Raw genomic sequence first — 16103 nt, forward strand, 5'->3', positions numbered from 1 at the left:
GCCCCTCTGTCAGAGGAGCCCTTTGCACAGACTGCAGCCTCCCAGGCTGAGCCACCCTTTGCATTTTTTGCTCATTTTTTCCCTTGGGCACTGCAGAGTAGAAAATAAGCATAATTAACAACATAAAGCTCAAGCTGCTGAACCTGGTAGCTCAATTTAAAAACAAGCTCCATACATTCATGCCATGTGGGTGTGCTCAAAGAAGTCTTATGAACTGTCTGTGCAAGCACTGCCTTAAATCTTTTTTGGCTGCCAATTCCAGCTGCTACCCTATAAACCATTCCCATTAACAGGCACACAGACTGGTACCCAAGTAGCCAGAGCACAGCAAAGACAGCAAATAGATCACAAGTGATATTGGTGTTGATGTTACACGATACAAAACCTAACTCAGCACACCCCACCAGTGCCTGCATAGTGCTCTCAAAGTGCCACTGGCACCCCCAAAATAGTCACCCCCACAGCTGGCCAGTCACTAACAGCCTTTATAATCTGCAGCCTTGGCCAGCCTTTGAGCAGACACATGAGCTGTGTCCATATTACACACTCTTAGTTTATTTTTCAACACCTTTTTTGGCAATTTACACAGCAGCGAATGATCAAAGGTGCACAGCGATCCTAGTTCACGGTCAGCTTGGCCGTTCATCCACAGGAAAGGGATACACAGAAAGGCAGCTGCAAAATGTGAAGCTGTTGCAGCCACTGGTCAAAATAGGCTGATCACTCTTCATCACTATTAACTCACTGATACGTAAAAATAAATAAGTAAAATAATTCAAGCCTTGCTTGCAAATTCCTCTGAAACTCCCGGCAAAAAAAAAAAAAAAAAAAACAAACAAACAAAAAAAAAAAAAAAAAAAAAAAAAAAAAAAAAAAAAACCAAAAAAAAACCCCCAAACCTTTCCCAGTGTAACAGCAGGCACAAATCACCAGCTAAGTTAGCTCTAAAGGCAAATATTCCATTTTCAGTGAGAGATGCAGTGGGCCATAATAGGAATAAGGAACAAAGACCCCTTTCATTCTGCTGACAAATACGGTATAGCATGTCACAAATCACAAGGGGAGCAGACAACACAATGACAGCAATTAAATGGGTGTATTTTTATTAAGAAATACATATAATAATGACCAACTGTGTACACTCTCCCCCTCCCCAACCCTTCAAGAATTACACTGGCAAACATGGCTGTAAGTGTTTAGGGATGTTACTTCTGTTAGACAGAAAACTATCTTAAAGGAAGGGTACATCCAGCCAGTGCAGCAGGATACACACAAAAGCAGAGACATGGATGTTTTGTTTGGTTTTTTACGCTTGTTGTACACCTTGTTTATTGCCATTCACACAGCTTCCCCAACTCATTCCCAATCGATGCATTTCGGGAGAAGATGAAAAAAATATGCCCCCCTTTTTAACTCTTTCACCGCTGAATTCCAGCTGAGACACCATTCCTGCCTCCCCCCTTCCTTGCCCTGGTGACCCAGACTGCTCTCGGGAGATTCCCTTCCCAGCCCTCACACCTGCTTATTTTGGGGGAATATTCGCAGGGAAAAAAAAGACCCCTCTGGCCCTGCTGTGCCTTTAAGCTGTGACCAGCCTCTCTGAGCCTGAACCCCCTTGCTCGCCAGGGCCAGCACGGGGCACGGCTGCCCTGCACCTGGTCCAGGCGGTGACCCCGGGGCCGGTTCTCCTCCCGCGGTCCCCGCTGCCTTTCCAGCCGGGATGAGCGCATCCCTCGCGGGCTCTCCTTCCTGCCCCCTCCGCGGCTGAGCGGCGGGAGAACAATGCGGGGACAGACATTTACCAACACCTGCTGTATCGCATTAATATGCACAGGGATGTATGGATGGGTTGTTTTTTTTTTTTCCCCCATCCAGCACTAAGACCGCATTGTTCGGGGCGATCCACCAGTGGATCGCTCCCCCCCTCCCAGCGCCGGCTCCACAAGCCCCCTTCTGACATGTCCCCTTGTCTCCCAGCCCGGGCTGACGACCGCGTTTAGGAATGCACTTCATTAAATCGGAGCTGCCCCATTCCAACCTGCAATGCGGAGGCAGTACAAAGCCAGCGCCACGCTTCCTCCCGCATTTCCCTCAAAAGCCCCATTGTTCGGCAGGCATCTGGTCCTGATCTCAGCCTATTCGTGCCCATTGACCCCGCTTTTCGCAGCACACCCGCTCGCCAACGGGCCTCACGTAAAGCCTGCTTGATGAATTAAAAAGGAGCACTAGCCATCTGTCCAGGCAGGCTGGGCTCGGGCTGCCAGCCCCGCTCCGCGGCTCCTTCCCAGCCCCACAGCCTCCCCTGCATCCCGACCCGCGGCTCGGGCACCGCCGCCTGCGCTCCCGAAACACGCACCCGCAGCTCAGCACATTTGCTGCTTTTCATTCCGTACCTCAGCATCTAGGAAACGGAGGGGGGAAAGAAAAAGGGGGAGAGAATACAACAGAACATTCTCACTTGCCTGAGTCCTTCGAAATTCAAGCACAAATACAAGATTAATCCTTCCTTTGTGAGGTCTTGTCTTTAAGTCGTGGTATGTAATGATCCTCAGCACTGCAGCAGAGGGGAATAAAAAATGCAGGGATCATAAGCAGGGGGAGGACAGGGCTTACTTACATCAGGGTTTCTGCCACATGACAATAGGTTTGAGAGGGAAGAATAAGCTGGCAGCAGCAGCTGACAGTGCAAAAGGGAGAATGCAGAAGCCTGCCTTTTATATTATTGGTGACATTTCTAACACATGACAACAATTTCCATCTGTATTTAAGCTGCGAGTGTGAGGAAAAGAGCATTACATCACGACTCCTCTATTCCTAGGGGCTGTGGAATATGTAGGCCAGAGGGATTAAAAAGCACCTGTGTATGCTGGAGATCTGAAATACCACAAGGCAGATTTCCCCCCCTCATTTCTTTCTCCCTCACCTTTTTTCTTTTTCTTTTCCTCTTCTATCACCTGCACTGAGCTGCTGTTTGACAATATGCCCAGGGAAGTGCAAAATGGTATTGTCCTAGTTAGCAAGGCTCAAGCATGGGGGAACGATGCAAATATGTGTTTCTGGCTCTGTCTCTCACTCTGTAGGAGATACAGCACTCATTTTTGCAAGCAATTGGACAGAACACAGAGCATCTCCCTGTTTTCTGCTGTGCTTGTCCCAAGGGCTTCAAGTTTCTCTTAAAGTACCAACTTTCATCTTTCTTTTAAGTCTGCAGGGAATTTCAGTGACAGTATCAACACCGATTTCCCCACCCCCTCCTTTCTTTTACAGCCAACTCACGCCTGTATCTTTTAAAAAGTAAACATCCAGAACAGGGGCCAAAGATATTTTGTAAAAAGCACTTGACTGCTTCAGAGCCAGCAGGTGTCCGTCTTGGACGCTTTCCACACATCTCACAGGACACGATTGCTTAGATGCAGCCCCGAAATCCTGAGGGACTCCAGCCTTGCAAGGAAACCTGCTCCCCTGCAGCTCCAGGGCTGCTTCTTTGGGGCTGCTGCAGCTACACTGGGACAGGCAGGGACACGGGAATTCCGAGGGTGGGCACAGGGCAGTGTAGGGCCACTGGCCCCATGGCCCAGTGGGTTCAGCACCAGTTCTGAACCTGGAACAAGCAGAATTTTGACCTACACCAGCCGAGACCCATCGCTGGCAAAGCACCTCTGTCCAGCTGTGGGCACAGGACACGGCTCACGGGGTCACAGCACCTGTGTGAAAGGGCCAGACAAGGGAAAACATCATCCTGTCCCACCACCAAAACCCAGCAGCAAACACAGACAGTGCTCTTGCTGACGGACCCAGTCCTCAAAACTGCTTGAAGTAGGCAGGGGCAAAACATCACTGAGAGCCAGCAACCTTTGCATTACCTTTGTAGGAGACATGGCCACGCATCAACACGAGATTGGCCTGCTTATAAACAGTCTTAAATTCATCTGACACCAGTGTTTTCATGAAAACACCAGCTGGGCCAAGGTGCTGGCCCATTATATGCCCCTTGTTTAAAAATAAAAGACAAAAATTCTTTGCTCAAGATCAGCTTCCTGATCTTTCAACGCTGGCCTCTTGGAGCCATAGACTATTTTTTGGGTATATGTCTGGTCAATTCAGAGCTGCTGTGGGAACTCCAAAGCCTTTGATAATGTTGGGTTTAGAGTATTGCACACAGTAAATCTGAAGAATGCAATATGAAAATAAATTACTCCAAATTCCTCGGCCCTCCTCTTGATGTCCACAAAATAAAAAAATCTGCATGAGCCACACTGAAACTCTCTCAACTAGATGAAACTTCAGTGAGGCAGTACCTGCATGGAACATTCCAGAAAAAAGCCTCTTTATTAAAAAAAGAAATGGAGCATTTTACTTTAGATTTATTCAGAGTTGCAGCTCCCCAATCATTTATGGAAACGCTTTCATAAGATTTAGAAGAGGGGAAAACGGAAACAATGAAATGACTTATTTTTAATCTTGGGTTTAAAGGCTTTTTTTCTTTAAAAAAAAAAAAAGTCCCACACACAATGAAAGAAATTCAATGCAAACCTCTGTTTCTGTATCATGAAAGCCCATTCCAGTACCAGAGAAATCAATTTCTCAGAGCTTGTGTGGTCCACAGCAAAAGCCAAAGAAGGTATTTAAGTTTATACAGCCTTCAGCATTTTGATGGCTTGCTTTTGAAATACGACATGTTTAAATTTTATATCTTTTTCTACAGTTAGTTATGTTGTAAGAAAATGGTTGCTCTTGGTAGAAAAAACAGAAGGAAGAGAGAATAAATGAAATTCAACCTGGTTTTGAGCTGTTTGCCCATTTTAAAATCAGAGTAGTTCAAAGCTGCACCATGAAAAACTATTGCAGTTGTAATTACAGCTCTCATCATTATATTATACCCAGTCTTAATTTAGCATCAAACGCTTTGGCTCACATGAACAGAAAAAAAATACTAAATAAGAGTGGTGCTCCAACACCAAGAGCTTATTACCAGATAAGCATCCACAGAAATTTACAGGAACAGCAAAGCAAATACTTTGTCAGATGTAAGAACTCTCTACCTTCTTCTAGAGCTGAAAGTCACAAGCAAATCATAAATCACTTCAGGATGGGGAAAGGAGTCTTTGTCCTTACGGTAACCCCAGCTTCCCACCATGAAAGAAGGCCATCTTGAGACAAGATTTTACAGCTGGGATTTAACTCACAGGGTGGAAAAAAAGTGTGAGATAGAGCACTCTTGTAGGTAGGAACAAACTTCTACAACAGACTTCTCATTCTTTCATCAGTACATTTTGGATCCAATTCTCTTACCATGTGGGAACAGCAAATGGGGAACAAACTGTGAATTCAAATAACTGTAAACTCAGCAAGATGTGGAAATACAACACAGATGGTGCACTTCAGATTAAGGGTCAGCATTTCAGCATCGCTTTCCACTTTTACATTGTGATAGGTGATGTATAACAACCACCTTCTCCCCGAGACAGCACTCTAATCAAACCATGACTCACTTAGGAAAACAAGAGGCAAGTGATCCCTCCTTGGAAGCCTCCTGCCAGTCGAGAGGAGCTAAGGTTACTTGGTTAAGCTGTGGGTTTGCTGCCTGAGGATTAATGTTTAGGAGTGGAAAATGTCTCCACTAGACAGACGTGGCTGACAAAGGTTTCTTCAGCATTTCCATCTTCCTGCACGCTGCAGCAAGGTTGCTCTGCCTGGCAGGGCTGTGCCCAGGACCCACATGGTCCCCTCCTCACCAACTTCATTTCCAGCAAGAGTTTGCAGAGGTTGCTCTGATATCTGTGCGCAAAATCCAAGAACACAACCCACTGCTGCCGACACTCCCCAGCACCAACCCTTAGAAAGTGCTCAGTCCTAAAACACCTCTGCAGGCCTGCATCCTGCTTGCCTGAACACAGGGTAAATTTTATCCTCTCAGACCCATTTTATCAAAAATCTGAGGAATGGAATTTAAGATGGCTTTATTCTGGCTATGAAGTGTTATTTGCATGCCCAGGGCCCTCTAGAAAAGGGTTGTCTGCCTGTAAGCACAAGTTCAAAGAAGAAATAAAGGAGTAAGTACAGATTAGATGACAGAAGAGCTGTAAATCTATAAGAGCTTGAAATGCCAGATAGAGAGGAGCAGGAGTGATTGTAAGGTGATTATTACCTTCAAAATATGCCGGAGGTTGTTTATCAGATCAGAGTTAATGAGGGAGAAATCTAATAGAACTATAATATTAAATTTACCACTTTAATGGTATCATCAATGTTCTATAATGTGGACAATTTGCAGAATGTCTGTCAGTGTGATTCTCCAGTGTGGTTAGTTACACAGGAGCAGCACTATTGCATCTCATCAGCTTTTCCCTTCCAGAAAACAGTGGGCATTTTACAGAGGATTGCTCAGTGAGATAGCAGTCTATATCTTTGAAATGATGGAAATGCAAAAATGGGAAAGATACTTATGAACATGATGGGGTGTTCACATCCCTGGAAGAACTGGGTCCAGCTCTGCCCCGCTGTTGAGTCCAGCCTTCCTCCTTCTGCACTGCCAGGCAGTGTCCTGCTGGGTTTTCCAGGACTCTGTTTCACATTTTGCAACACTTGCTGCTCCCCTCAAAACCGTTCATATCTGGATTTAGGAAAATTGCTAATAACCACACTATTAAGCACATTTTCAGCTCTCCGGCATTATCCCCTCCGAACAAGAGAAAACACTAAAAAACTCACACCCTAGGAAAACATGACCAAAGATGGTAGCAAGGGCTCATAAATCAACACTTACGTGAAAAAAGTCAAAATACCCAGTGTCAAGGGTATTTTGATTACTAATTCAAAAGACCTGTGAACAGTCGGAGATGGTAATGCTGGGTTTATTAATAGCCATCTCCTCATGTATTCAAGGAAGAGGCCGCTAAAAGCAGCAGCTTCTAAACGTGGAGTTCCTCCTTCCCTAAGCATCGGCACCAGCCCCTCTGTTCTGAGGTTTGCCAGTTCAAATCCCTAATACAGCAAAGGTCACCTGCACATTTTTAGCATATGACAAATGTCATGTTAAGTAGTTTAATAAGTTTAAATTTTGGTACTTGAGTTGCCGTGATGGTCTAAGATAAACCAAAGTATCATTAATGTCTCTAATATGCCTTTTTATAGGTCTTTCACTAACATCAACTTTTGTTTACTGTTTTTTCCCTCTGGCAAATGAAGCGTTAAACCTGAAGTTCAATGAAAAAGTGCAGGTAGAGAATGAATGATGAAGTATGAAATATAATTCAATAGCAGATGATACTTCCAAAGGTCTTTGATGAGGTTTTCTTCCATATTCAGCTCATAAAAAAAAGGTGCAAGAAGAGCTGCCAGATCACTATCCACCTGATTACTCTGTGATACACATCTCATTTTGAAGATGCATTAGCCTTTCAAAGAGCCATTTATTAACATTTCCATTTAAATAAAAATTTTTCACAATCCTTAGTGAAACAGATGTATTCCCTCTTAAATCACTAATTAAGAGCAGTCTGGGACATTAACAAAGCCCTTTAAAAGGAATTCAGAGAACTAGTGTCCCCCTTAAATAAATCTGTTCTGGCAATGACCCAGGAATCTTGACTTCATAACTCAAAGCTCTAATTATTCAAGAGAACATCATAAAAAAAGGATACATCTAGACTGTTAAGACTAATACGAAAGATTTATTTTTCCTTCAATAGGGGCAGAACTACAAATATTTGTTCTATGTTTTTCTACTCTCTTCTTCACTTGGGGTGGGGGGAAGGAAATCAGTGAGGATGAATTTGCAGAGTTATTCCCAGTAAGGGTACTGGATGTGACTCTCCCCAAAGAAAACCAGCTAGCAGAATCTAAACAGCTTTATAAATGATTACACGGCTAATCGCCTCTCTGCTGAAATAAAGACAAAAAGGATTTAGAGGACAAATACAGCAAGCTTTATGTGAGGAAGCATGTAATGTTAAAAAAGGATAACTGTTTGAAGATGAAAAGTGACAACTCTGCATCCCCATCAAGCCATCAGGAGCTGGCATCTGCCACTACCCCCTGGGCTCTGAGACTGTCACGGTAGCAGGATGTGTGACTGGGAATCACACAGGAAACTCCTCCTCTGCAATCCCACTGGTTTTGTCCAGGCTGTATTGCAGGTATCACACTGGACCAGAAGAATCTCACATAAATGCGATTTACATGTGTTCCTTTTCAAATACTGACATCTTTGATGGAAAGCACAGGACTTTTGTAATGGTGAAACCACCAACACAAGCACAAACACCCAAGCACAAACATGCCTACACAGCTTTCTGCAGGGAGTCAATCATGAAATATCAAATGTGAAGCCCAAATGCAAATGTGAGTGGAAAAATCAGGTTAAAGAACAGCTACACACTTAATTTTACCTCATTTTAAAACAATCCTTTTGCTTGGAACACTCATTCTCTTGCTCTGCAGCATAATCAATACACTGAAACCCTTGAGCAGATGCATGGTGATTGTTGAAAAGAAATCAAACTGCCTAGGAATCTAAAGCTGGGTCACTGCAGCCATCACAAAAGATCTAATCAGGATCCTGGGACATCATATGAAAAACTATGGCAGGAGAGAGCCAGTTTTGAAGCAAAAAATGTGGAGGAATTCATCTCCAACCCTTCGCCCTCCAAACAGCAGTACCTGCTCTCAGGTCTGATTTACTCTCTGCTGTCCCATAAACTCTCACCTTGGAAGCCTTTATGTTTTAAAACAAATGCACAGGCATTGTTTGCACTGCACCTAAATATCCAATGGCAGCTGCTCTGCCGTAGCAACTGCAATGAAAAACCTGCAAAATTAAGTACACTGGGGACTAACAAAGAAAACAAAGAAAACTGGCCGTGTAATCTCTTCCCACACTCCTTACCCAAATCTCCTTTGGCAAGTGGCATGGGAGAGCAGAGAAGGCTGAGCTCCTCTGCTTTGTACTGTTCTCTGGTGCCTCATGCAATTCCAACTGGGTGTACAGTGAAACACAAAAAAGCTATTCCTCACAAATGGGGAAGCAGATGGAGCAATATTTGCCATCATAAGTGCTTTTATTTCCAAAATTAAAGAACAAAACAAACAAACTCACCCCAAAACAATAGTTTCACTGGCACAAAACGTGCTGTTGATCTGAAAGGACAGACCAGATGGGGAAAAGGTCCTGAAGTCTTCTAGATTAAACAAAAATGATTCTCTATAGAAAGGAACTAAACTAATGAAATATTGTCCCTGTTGCTCAGAAGAGGGTATTTTTCTCTCTTTTAAAAGTGAAAACACATCTGGTTCACTAATAAGTGAAAGAATTATATCCTTGAAAACTGCAGGGGACACTGCTGCAATTTGGCACTTCCTGGAACACAGGTCTAAGGATTTTCTAAAATCCAGTAGCTGTGCTCAGGATACACCGGAAAAATTAAATGTGCGTACACTAGCTGGTATGGAAAATATACTTCATATTATACAGAGTTAAATAAACTCACAAGCAAATATCCTTAAGAAAAGTTATTTTCACATAAGGCTGCTATCCATGTGTTTCAACCCAGTGAAAATGGCACTATTTTAAAAGTATTTAAAACTTTTTTCCTAACATAAATCTTGTGAAACAATTAATTATTATTTTATGTGTTAGAAAAGAGTCTGCTGCTCCTCACCTTATCAGTGCGGGCCTTCAAATGAATATTTCATGGACCCTGAAACTATTTCTCATTACAAAAGCAGAATTACCCCTCTAGGAAGGGAACTGCAACAAAAGGTACTTGGATAATAAATACATCTGCAGGTCTGGAAAGCTTTTGAGAATTCAAGAACATTTGTGTACATAAACTGATGATTTATTGCCTGGGAAGAAAACTAATGGGCACTGTCAGTGATTCTGTTTATCCTTAATAAAAATTAGTAACTAAAAATAACTTCGAAATTGTAACTCAAATATCCACACATGTAAAACCACATTCATTTGTAACATAAAGGTCTTTATGATTCATTTCAGCAGTTTTTTTTCCCAGTATACTGATACACTTTTATGCTCTCTGTACTAAAGAAAAGAACCTTCTGTAACGTGGTTTGCATATCCCTTTTATCAATTAATTCTGAAGTTCAGAAATACTTATGGGGGAACCCAGGGCTACAGGACTTTAAAAACTATCCTGGGAAATCACCTAAATCTGCACATTTGACAGGAGTTTCATCACACCCCAGCCCATTTAGTCTCTCTAGCCCTCCATTACCTGCAGATGATGGTAATTATGCAACAATTATGCTGTTCAGCTTATCCAGCTCCTGGAGAAACTAAATTGCCCTTTGGAAGTTCAATAATCCATGAAAATCTTGAATTCAGAGAATAAGCTTCAATGAGCAGTCTACAATCTCTTACTAAAGTTTGTCCTATCAAAACCGTGAAGTTCTGTTGTTCAGTACTATTGGTTTTGCTCAGAAAGGAGACATTTTCTTTGCACCAGGAGATCACTTGGAATAAAGAAACTTACTCATAAATTTCCCAAATTTCCCACTGAAATGTGAGAGAGCTCAGGCCAGCCAGGTCCCTGAGTGTTGTTGGCTTTTTCTGAGCCTCCTCACAGAACACTCAACACTTTCAACTATTGATTTTTTTTCCATTTCTTTCCTTTTTGCTCCTTGTTCCCTCTATAAGACCAACCACAATAGCTGGAGCAACTGTTCTGTAATTGAGGACAGAGGAACAGATCAGACTCTGGGAAGGTGAGAGAACAGATAGCAGAAATGGAAGTGGTAAATCTCTAATCCAGTCAATTAATCCCAGGACATGTACTTGTTTTGGGGGAGTCAATCGGCTGTTGAACGATGACCTCCTGTCATTTTAAAAGCCAATTTCGTGAAGAAAAGGGGAAAAATAAAAAGAAGAATGCCATATAGTGTCTAGTCTGACTTAACTCTAGGCTAGCCACTATACTGTCACCTTTCCATCTACCATCAAAAAGACCTTGCCCCTTCCAGAGCTTTGCTTCTGAAAACTGCAGCCTGGCAAGGAAAGGAATTGCACAGTACAGAAGCAGGATTAGCTGTTATTTCAGTCATGTCTGCACCAGGTATACTGCTTTGGCAAGTAAAGGTACAGACACCAGACCCTCCACAGCTGCCTCTGCATGTCACACAGGACTGAAACAAGTGGAGAATCGAGTAAATGGAAAAAAAACCAAAAAAACAAAAAGCAACAAAACCCAATGTCAAACAACATGCTGAGATAAGCTTTTATGAAAGTTTCATTTTCTGATTCCTCTTGATGCACTTTGAAAAGAAAACTGCTGCCAGGTTGTTGAGCATAAGCAATTAGGACAAATAGCCAATACTGAATGTTTATGTTAAACAGATACCCTCAGCCATCATTTCAAAAAGAGGAGGACAGTCCTGTGTGTCCAACCTTCTGAGAACAGTGGTTCTGACAGGCTGCTGCATTAGAACCTTAAACTAAGTTGCTATCAGATATCTTTCTCAATAAACACTATTGCACAGAGAGGACTATTGCACCTAGGGATCTAGGTAGGGCTGTTGGCAAATACCTATTTAATGGATATATTCTTACATAAACTTGCAAGTAATCACACTAATCACAGATTCAGCTAGGTGAATCTTCACTTACAACAATCCTCTTTGGGAAAGTCCTGCTCCTAGCAACACCCTCTGAAACCTAAAGCCAGAATGTCAACACCCTCCATCATCACTGACTGTCAACCTCTCCCAAATCACACCAACTTCTGTGAGCACAGATGGACTCAAATGTGGCACAGGGTGCCCCAGCAAGATGCCTTACACAGTTGATAAACCTTCCCTCTTGCTCTCAAGTGTTTGGGCTGGCAAAACTGAGCTGGAGTAAGTGAAATCCACTTAAAAATAAGGTGTGGACCAGGTCTTTGCATAAGTCAAAGCACTCCTGGTAGAGGCATGGCCAAGGGGTAATTGTGGAATTGTTGCCATCTCACAATATAGTTCAAGCTCAATGGAGCCATTAACTACCCCAGAAGAGAGCATTATTTCTGGTCGTCTTCACTGGGCACATCAAAACACAGGAAAAATGTGGAACTTCAGAACAAAAGAAGGACAAGGATAGAGATTGGACCAACATAATACTAATCTGGATGATGCACTGATGGATTCTTGTTTAGCTTTGAAACTGCATGTTGGGAAGGTAAACAGTGATTCATCTGAATATCTATGAGAATAACTTCACTCAAATTTTAAAATCCTGATTTTTCTTAAGCAAAAGAAAAAAAATATCCCAAAGTGAAGGCTTGGTTGAAGTTTACAATGAAATGAAAGCCTCAGGAAGGCAAGGAAATAAGAACCCAGTGCTGGCTCATGTGAAGTAAAAGCTAATCCAGTGGCTCAATTACACTAACTCTTTCAAAGATTTGTCCATTATAGCATGGCTTTATAACCACTTATACACCATCCAAATAAACAAATGGGTGCCCTACCTCTCTTCCTTTCTCTGTCTTGATCCTAGCTTATGCTACTGCTCAAGTTGCAAACTCAGAGGAGAATGCCTGGGGTTGTAAATAAACCCGTGGGTTTGGTGTGACAGGAACAGCGGAGAACCCGCGACTCACGACAACCCAACTTGGAGCCACCTGGAATCTTGTCACAGCTGTTGTTTACTACAGAGCATTGCAGGGAAAAATCAGCTCAGTGGGGAGCTGGGAGCTGAGGGTATGAGGACTCGGAGGAAGTGTTCTGGAGGGGCAGATGGCACTGAGGAGCAGGGGAAGACTTCAGTTTGCAGAAATATGTGTGTGGTTCACCAGCTTATTTCAACAATACTTCACCTTTGGGTCCATTTCAAGGTCATTTCTTTATGATAGTTGCCACACTGAGGGATCAAATCCTCTGATCTCTCAGAAAACCATCCTGTGTCACCCATACAGGCAAATGCTCATATGGCCCCTGGGAGCTGACATCAGCCCACTCATCCTCAAGGGTTCACCAGAGAATAAATCAAATGCTTAACCAACTCTCCTAAAGAAAAAAATCTAAACAATGCTTAAACAGTGTGTCATTAACAAAATAATGAAGATGAGCCAAACATCCTGCATCTTTCCTCCCTTCTGGTTGACCTCTGTCTTCTACAAAAGCTGTCACTACTCCACTCAGCTCCAGAGCCAAGCACACGACGGGCACCGGGCTGTGTGGGAAACAGAAACCTTCTGGGTTTTCTCACCACCTGGACCAGACCAATCAGTGCTGAATCATGTGTTACTCTCACCAGAATTTCTGGGCAAGAACTGGTTAACAGCACCTTTTTCCATTTTGCATTTACTAATTATCACCTCATTTAGCCCTTATATTAGTGCAATAAAAAGCGGCCGTCAGGCCAAGCATGCTCAGTCCAAGTGACCTTGTGTTCTTGTTTGTGTTTACCACATAAGCATCAGGGAATTCCATTTTCAAAATACAAGGCTTCATAATCCATTAGCACTAGAGATTGGTCCAGGGCTCTGGATTTACTGGTCACGTGTACCAAGGAATAAAAATATGAGAGTACAGCCAGATTAATCTCCAGACCTGTAAAGCATCCCAACCCACCACGCAGCAGTCTCATTCCAAGCCACATATGAATATTAGCATCATTCTTAAAAGCAACCATTAATACCATCCCCACAGTAAATGAAGCAAAAATTAAATGCTACCTGCCCAATGTGAAAAGTGTGGAGACACACAACAACTAACACCACTTCTCAGGTTTTCCACTTGTTTCATAAGTGAAGCATAAATACTGATGCTCTTATTAATACACCAACAACCCACATCTGCCCCAGCTATTTTGAAAAGGCAGGAATGCTCACTGCTCTTAATTTTAAAACAAAAGCAAGTCCAAGCATCTTAGCTCACCATCAAGTTCAATAAATCAGATAAAAGAATCAATGGAAAGCATTTCAAAATGTAACCTTGGAAATGTGTAAAATGTTTCCCCAGAACTTACACTCATTTGCTTTCTTTGCTGTTTTAGGAAAAAAAATATCACACATAAGCAGAAGGGCATTAGTACCACAACACTGCATCTCCCAAGCCTAACACCGCACGTGCCGTCCTGGAAGGCACTTTTTGCAGTGTGCCCTAAAAATCTGCAGCCTGCCAAGTTAGGTGACTGAAAAATAACCATATTTCATGTTGGCAAAATGGCAAATGGAAGTGTTCAATAGGAAACAATAATCCATATTTGTTCTTCATGTCCTTTAAACCTAATTTGTTTTGTGCTTTTCACTGATAAAATGAGCATAAACTCAGTGGTGTTATAACAGCATCTGCCATTTGAAGAATCAACATTTGTCAGTGTTACCACTCAATTTTAACTGGTCTTACACAGCCCTTCTGCATGCAACACTTAGACTGAAAATTACTACTACTGTGTGTACCACTACGCGATATTTGTTGGCAAATACTGATTTTTGAGTAACAACATAATTATTCAATATTTATATAAGTCTACCAGGATAAACAACCTCTGATTCACAACAAGACAGAAAACTTGAAATTATTTTGCTGCTTATCTCAGTATCCTATAACTAAGATATTTACTAGTTCTTATTCCAGCCTGATCTAAAGGGCATATCATTATTTTCACAGCTCAGCCAAGTTAAGCAAAAAAACCCCTTTTCCTTAGAAGTGTCCCCTGGCACCTGGAGAATGTCAAACAGAGGAGCAACAAAGTAGGATCACTCTCCACTCTTTGTACGTCTTCCCAAAATGCCAAGTACAGTCTCTTTCTGAGTAATGATTCTGACCTTCTAAAGATTACCATGCTCCAGAGATCTTAGTTTTTCTTCTGGTTGGTTTTTTGTTGTTGTTGTTGTATTTTTTTTTCTTTCAATTAGTTTGCTGGTTTTGTTTTGATATTTTTGTTTTGATATTTTGTTCATTTGGTTTTTTTGCTGTTCTGTTGTTTGGTTGGTATTGTTTTGGTTTTTGTTTCAGGGGTTTTTTTGTTTGCGTTGTTTTGGGTTTTTTTTTTTCCTGGTTTGGTTTGGGTTTTTTTTCAGTGAAAATGAGCATTTCCTTCTCAGCTTTGCTAACCTGTGTTGATTATCTCCTACATGAATAGGGGATGACCTTGCAACAGTGGCAGATGCCCTTCCACAATGTCACCTGGCCATAAAATGCTGTTCAATTCTACAAGTTAAACAAGCATCAGAAACAAAATTCTGCTCAGGAAATAAAAATAGAAGCCACTTTTTTATTCATAGGTTTGAAACCAATAAGCAACATTCACCATTGTGATAATAACATAGACTATTTCTAAGCCAAGCAATCACTTCATGGCAGTTTTTTTTAGGGTTTTTTTTCTCCAAAGCAGGCATCACAAGGCTTGCATCACACCATCAACTCCTCCAAAAAGGTAATCAAAAAAAGCCTCATTCAGAGATGAATCATTTTCCTTTTCAACCCTATCTGCTGTCACACACGGGAAGTCTGCCCAAACTGAAAACAGTCTCCCCCACAGGGGTGCACACCCACCACAGGAAGGCTGCCCCAGAAATAAAGATGAAATTCCAGCACGGGCAGTCCAGCAGGTGAAGGCTTTGTCACTTACAAGGCACAGCATGGCGATAAAGGTTGTCTCGGATGGTCTGCTGCAGGTCGTGGTCCGGGGAGCCCTTCTGAAACCTCTGGTTGAGATAATGCCGCAGGTCCTTGTTCAGCCTGCTCCCTGCCAAGAGGAAAAAACCAGCCATTTATTTATCTCTAAATGCACACAATTACCACTTCCAGTTGAGGCAAGTGTTAGATTTCCATTCAGAATCCCCTAAATTATGGCACGCTGACTTTACGAGCAGAGGCTCATCTCCCTCTACAAATGGCTAATTACCAAAAATAACTTGCTGTAAACAAGAGGTCTCTCTTGTCTCATAATACCTCGTTCTTCCTGTGGTGTTAAACAGATCATCAGTCCTGTTTATCACTTATTTGTCTGAGCAAATGGAGACAGACAGATGACAGGAAAAAGAAGAAAAATAATAAAGGTATTGCTTTTGCAAGTCCCTGGAGAGTGAGCTGGGCAGAGAGACCGAAGGCAAAAGCTGCTCCCATTAGAGCTACTAATAAAGCTGAACATGGCAGAAAAATCA

General features: G+C 42.4%; 1 protein-coding gene across 28 annotated transcripts in view; it reads right to left on the minus strand.

Moving 5' to 3' along the window:
* Positions 1 to 16103, minus strand: part of MAGI1 (membrane associated guanylate kinase, WW and PDZ domain containing 1) — a 342718-nt gene that overhangs the window by 153381 nt on the left and 173234 nt on the right. For all 28 annotated transcript variants that reach the window (XM_066195799.1, XM_066195796.1, XM_066195795.1 and 25 more), the window contains exon 2: positions 15569 to 15685. In XM_066195799.1, the coding sequence (XP_066051896.1) occupies positions 15569 to 15685 (117 nt within the window). The remainder of the gene's footprint in view (positions 1 to 15568; positions 15686 to 16103) is intronic.

The sequence above is a fragment of the Chamaea fasciata genome, unplaced genomic scaffold, assembly GCF_029207755.1.
Source record: "Chamaea fasciata isolate MVZ Bird 193981 ecotype frontalis unplaced genomic scaffold, bChaFas1.0.hap1 SCAF_13, whole genome shotgun sequence".
NCBI classification, from domain to species: Eukaryota; Metazoa; Chordata; class Aves; order Passeriformes; family Sylviidae; genus Chamaea; species Chamaea fasciata.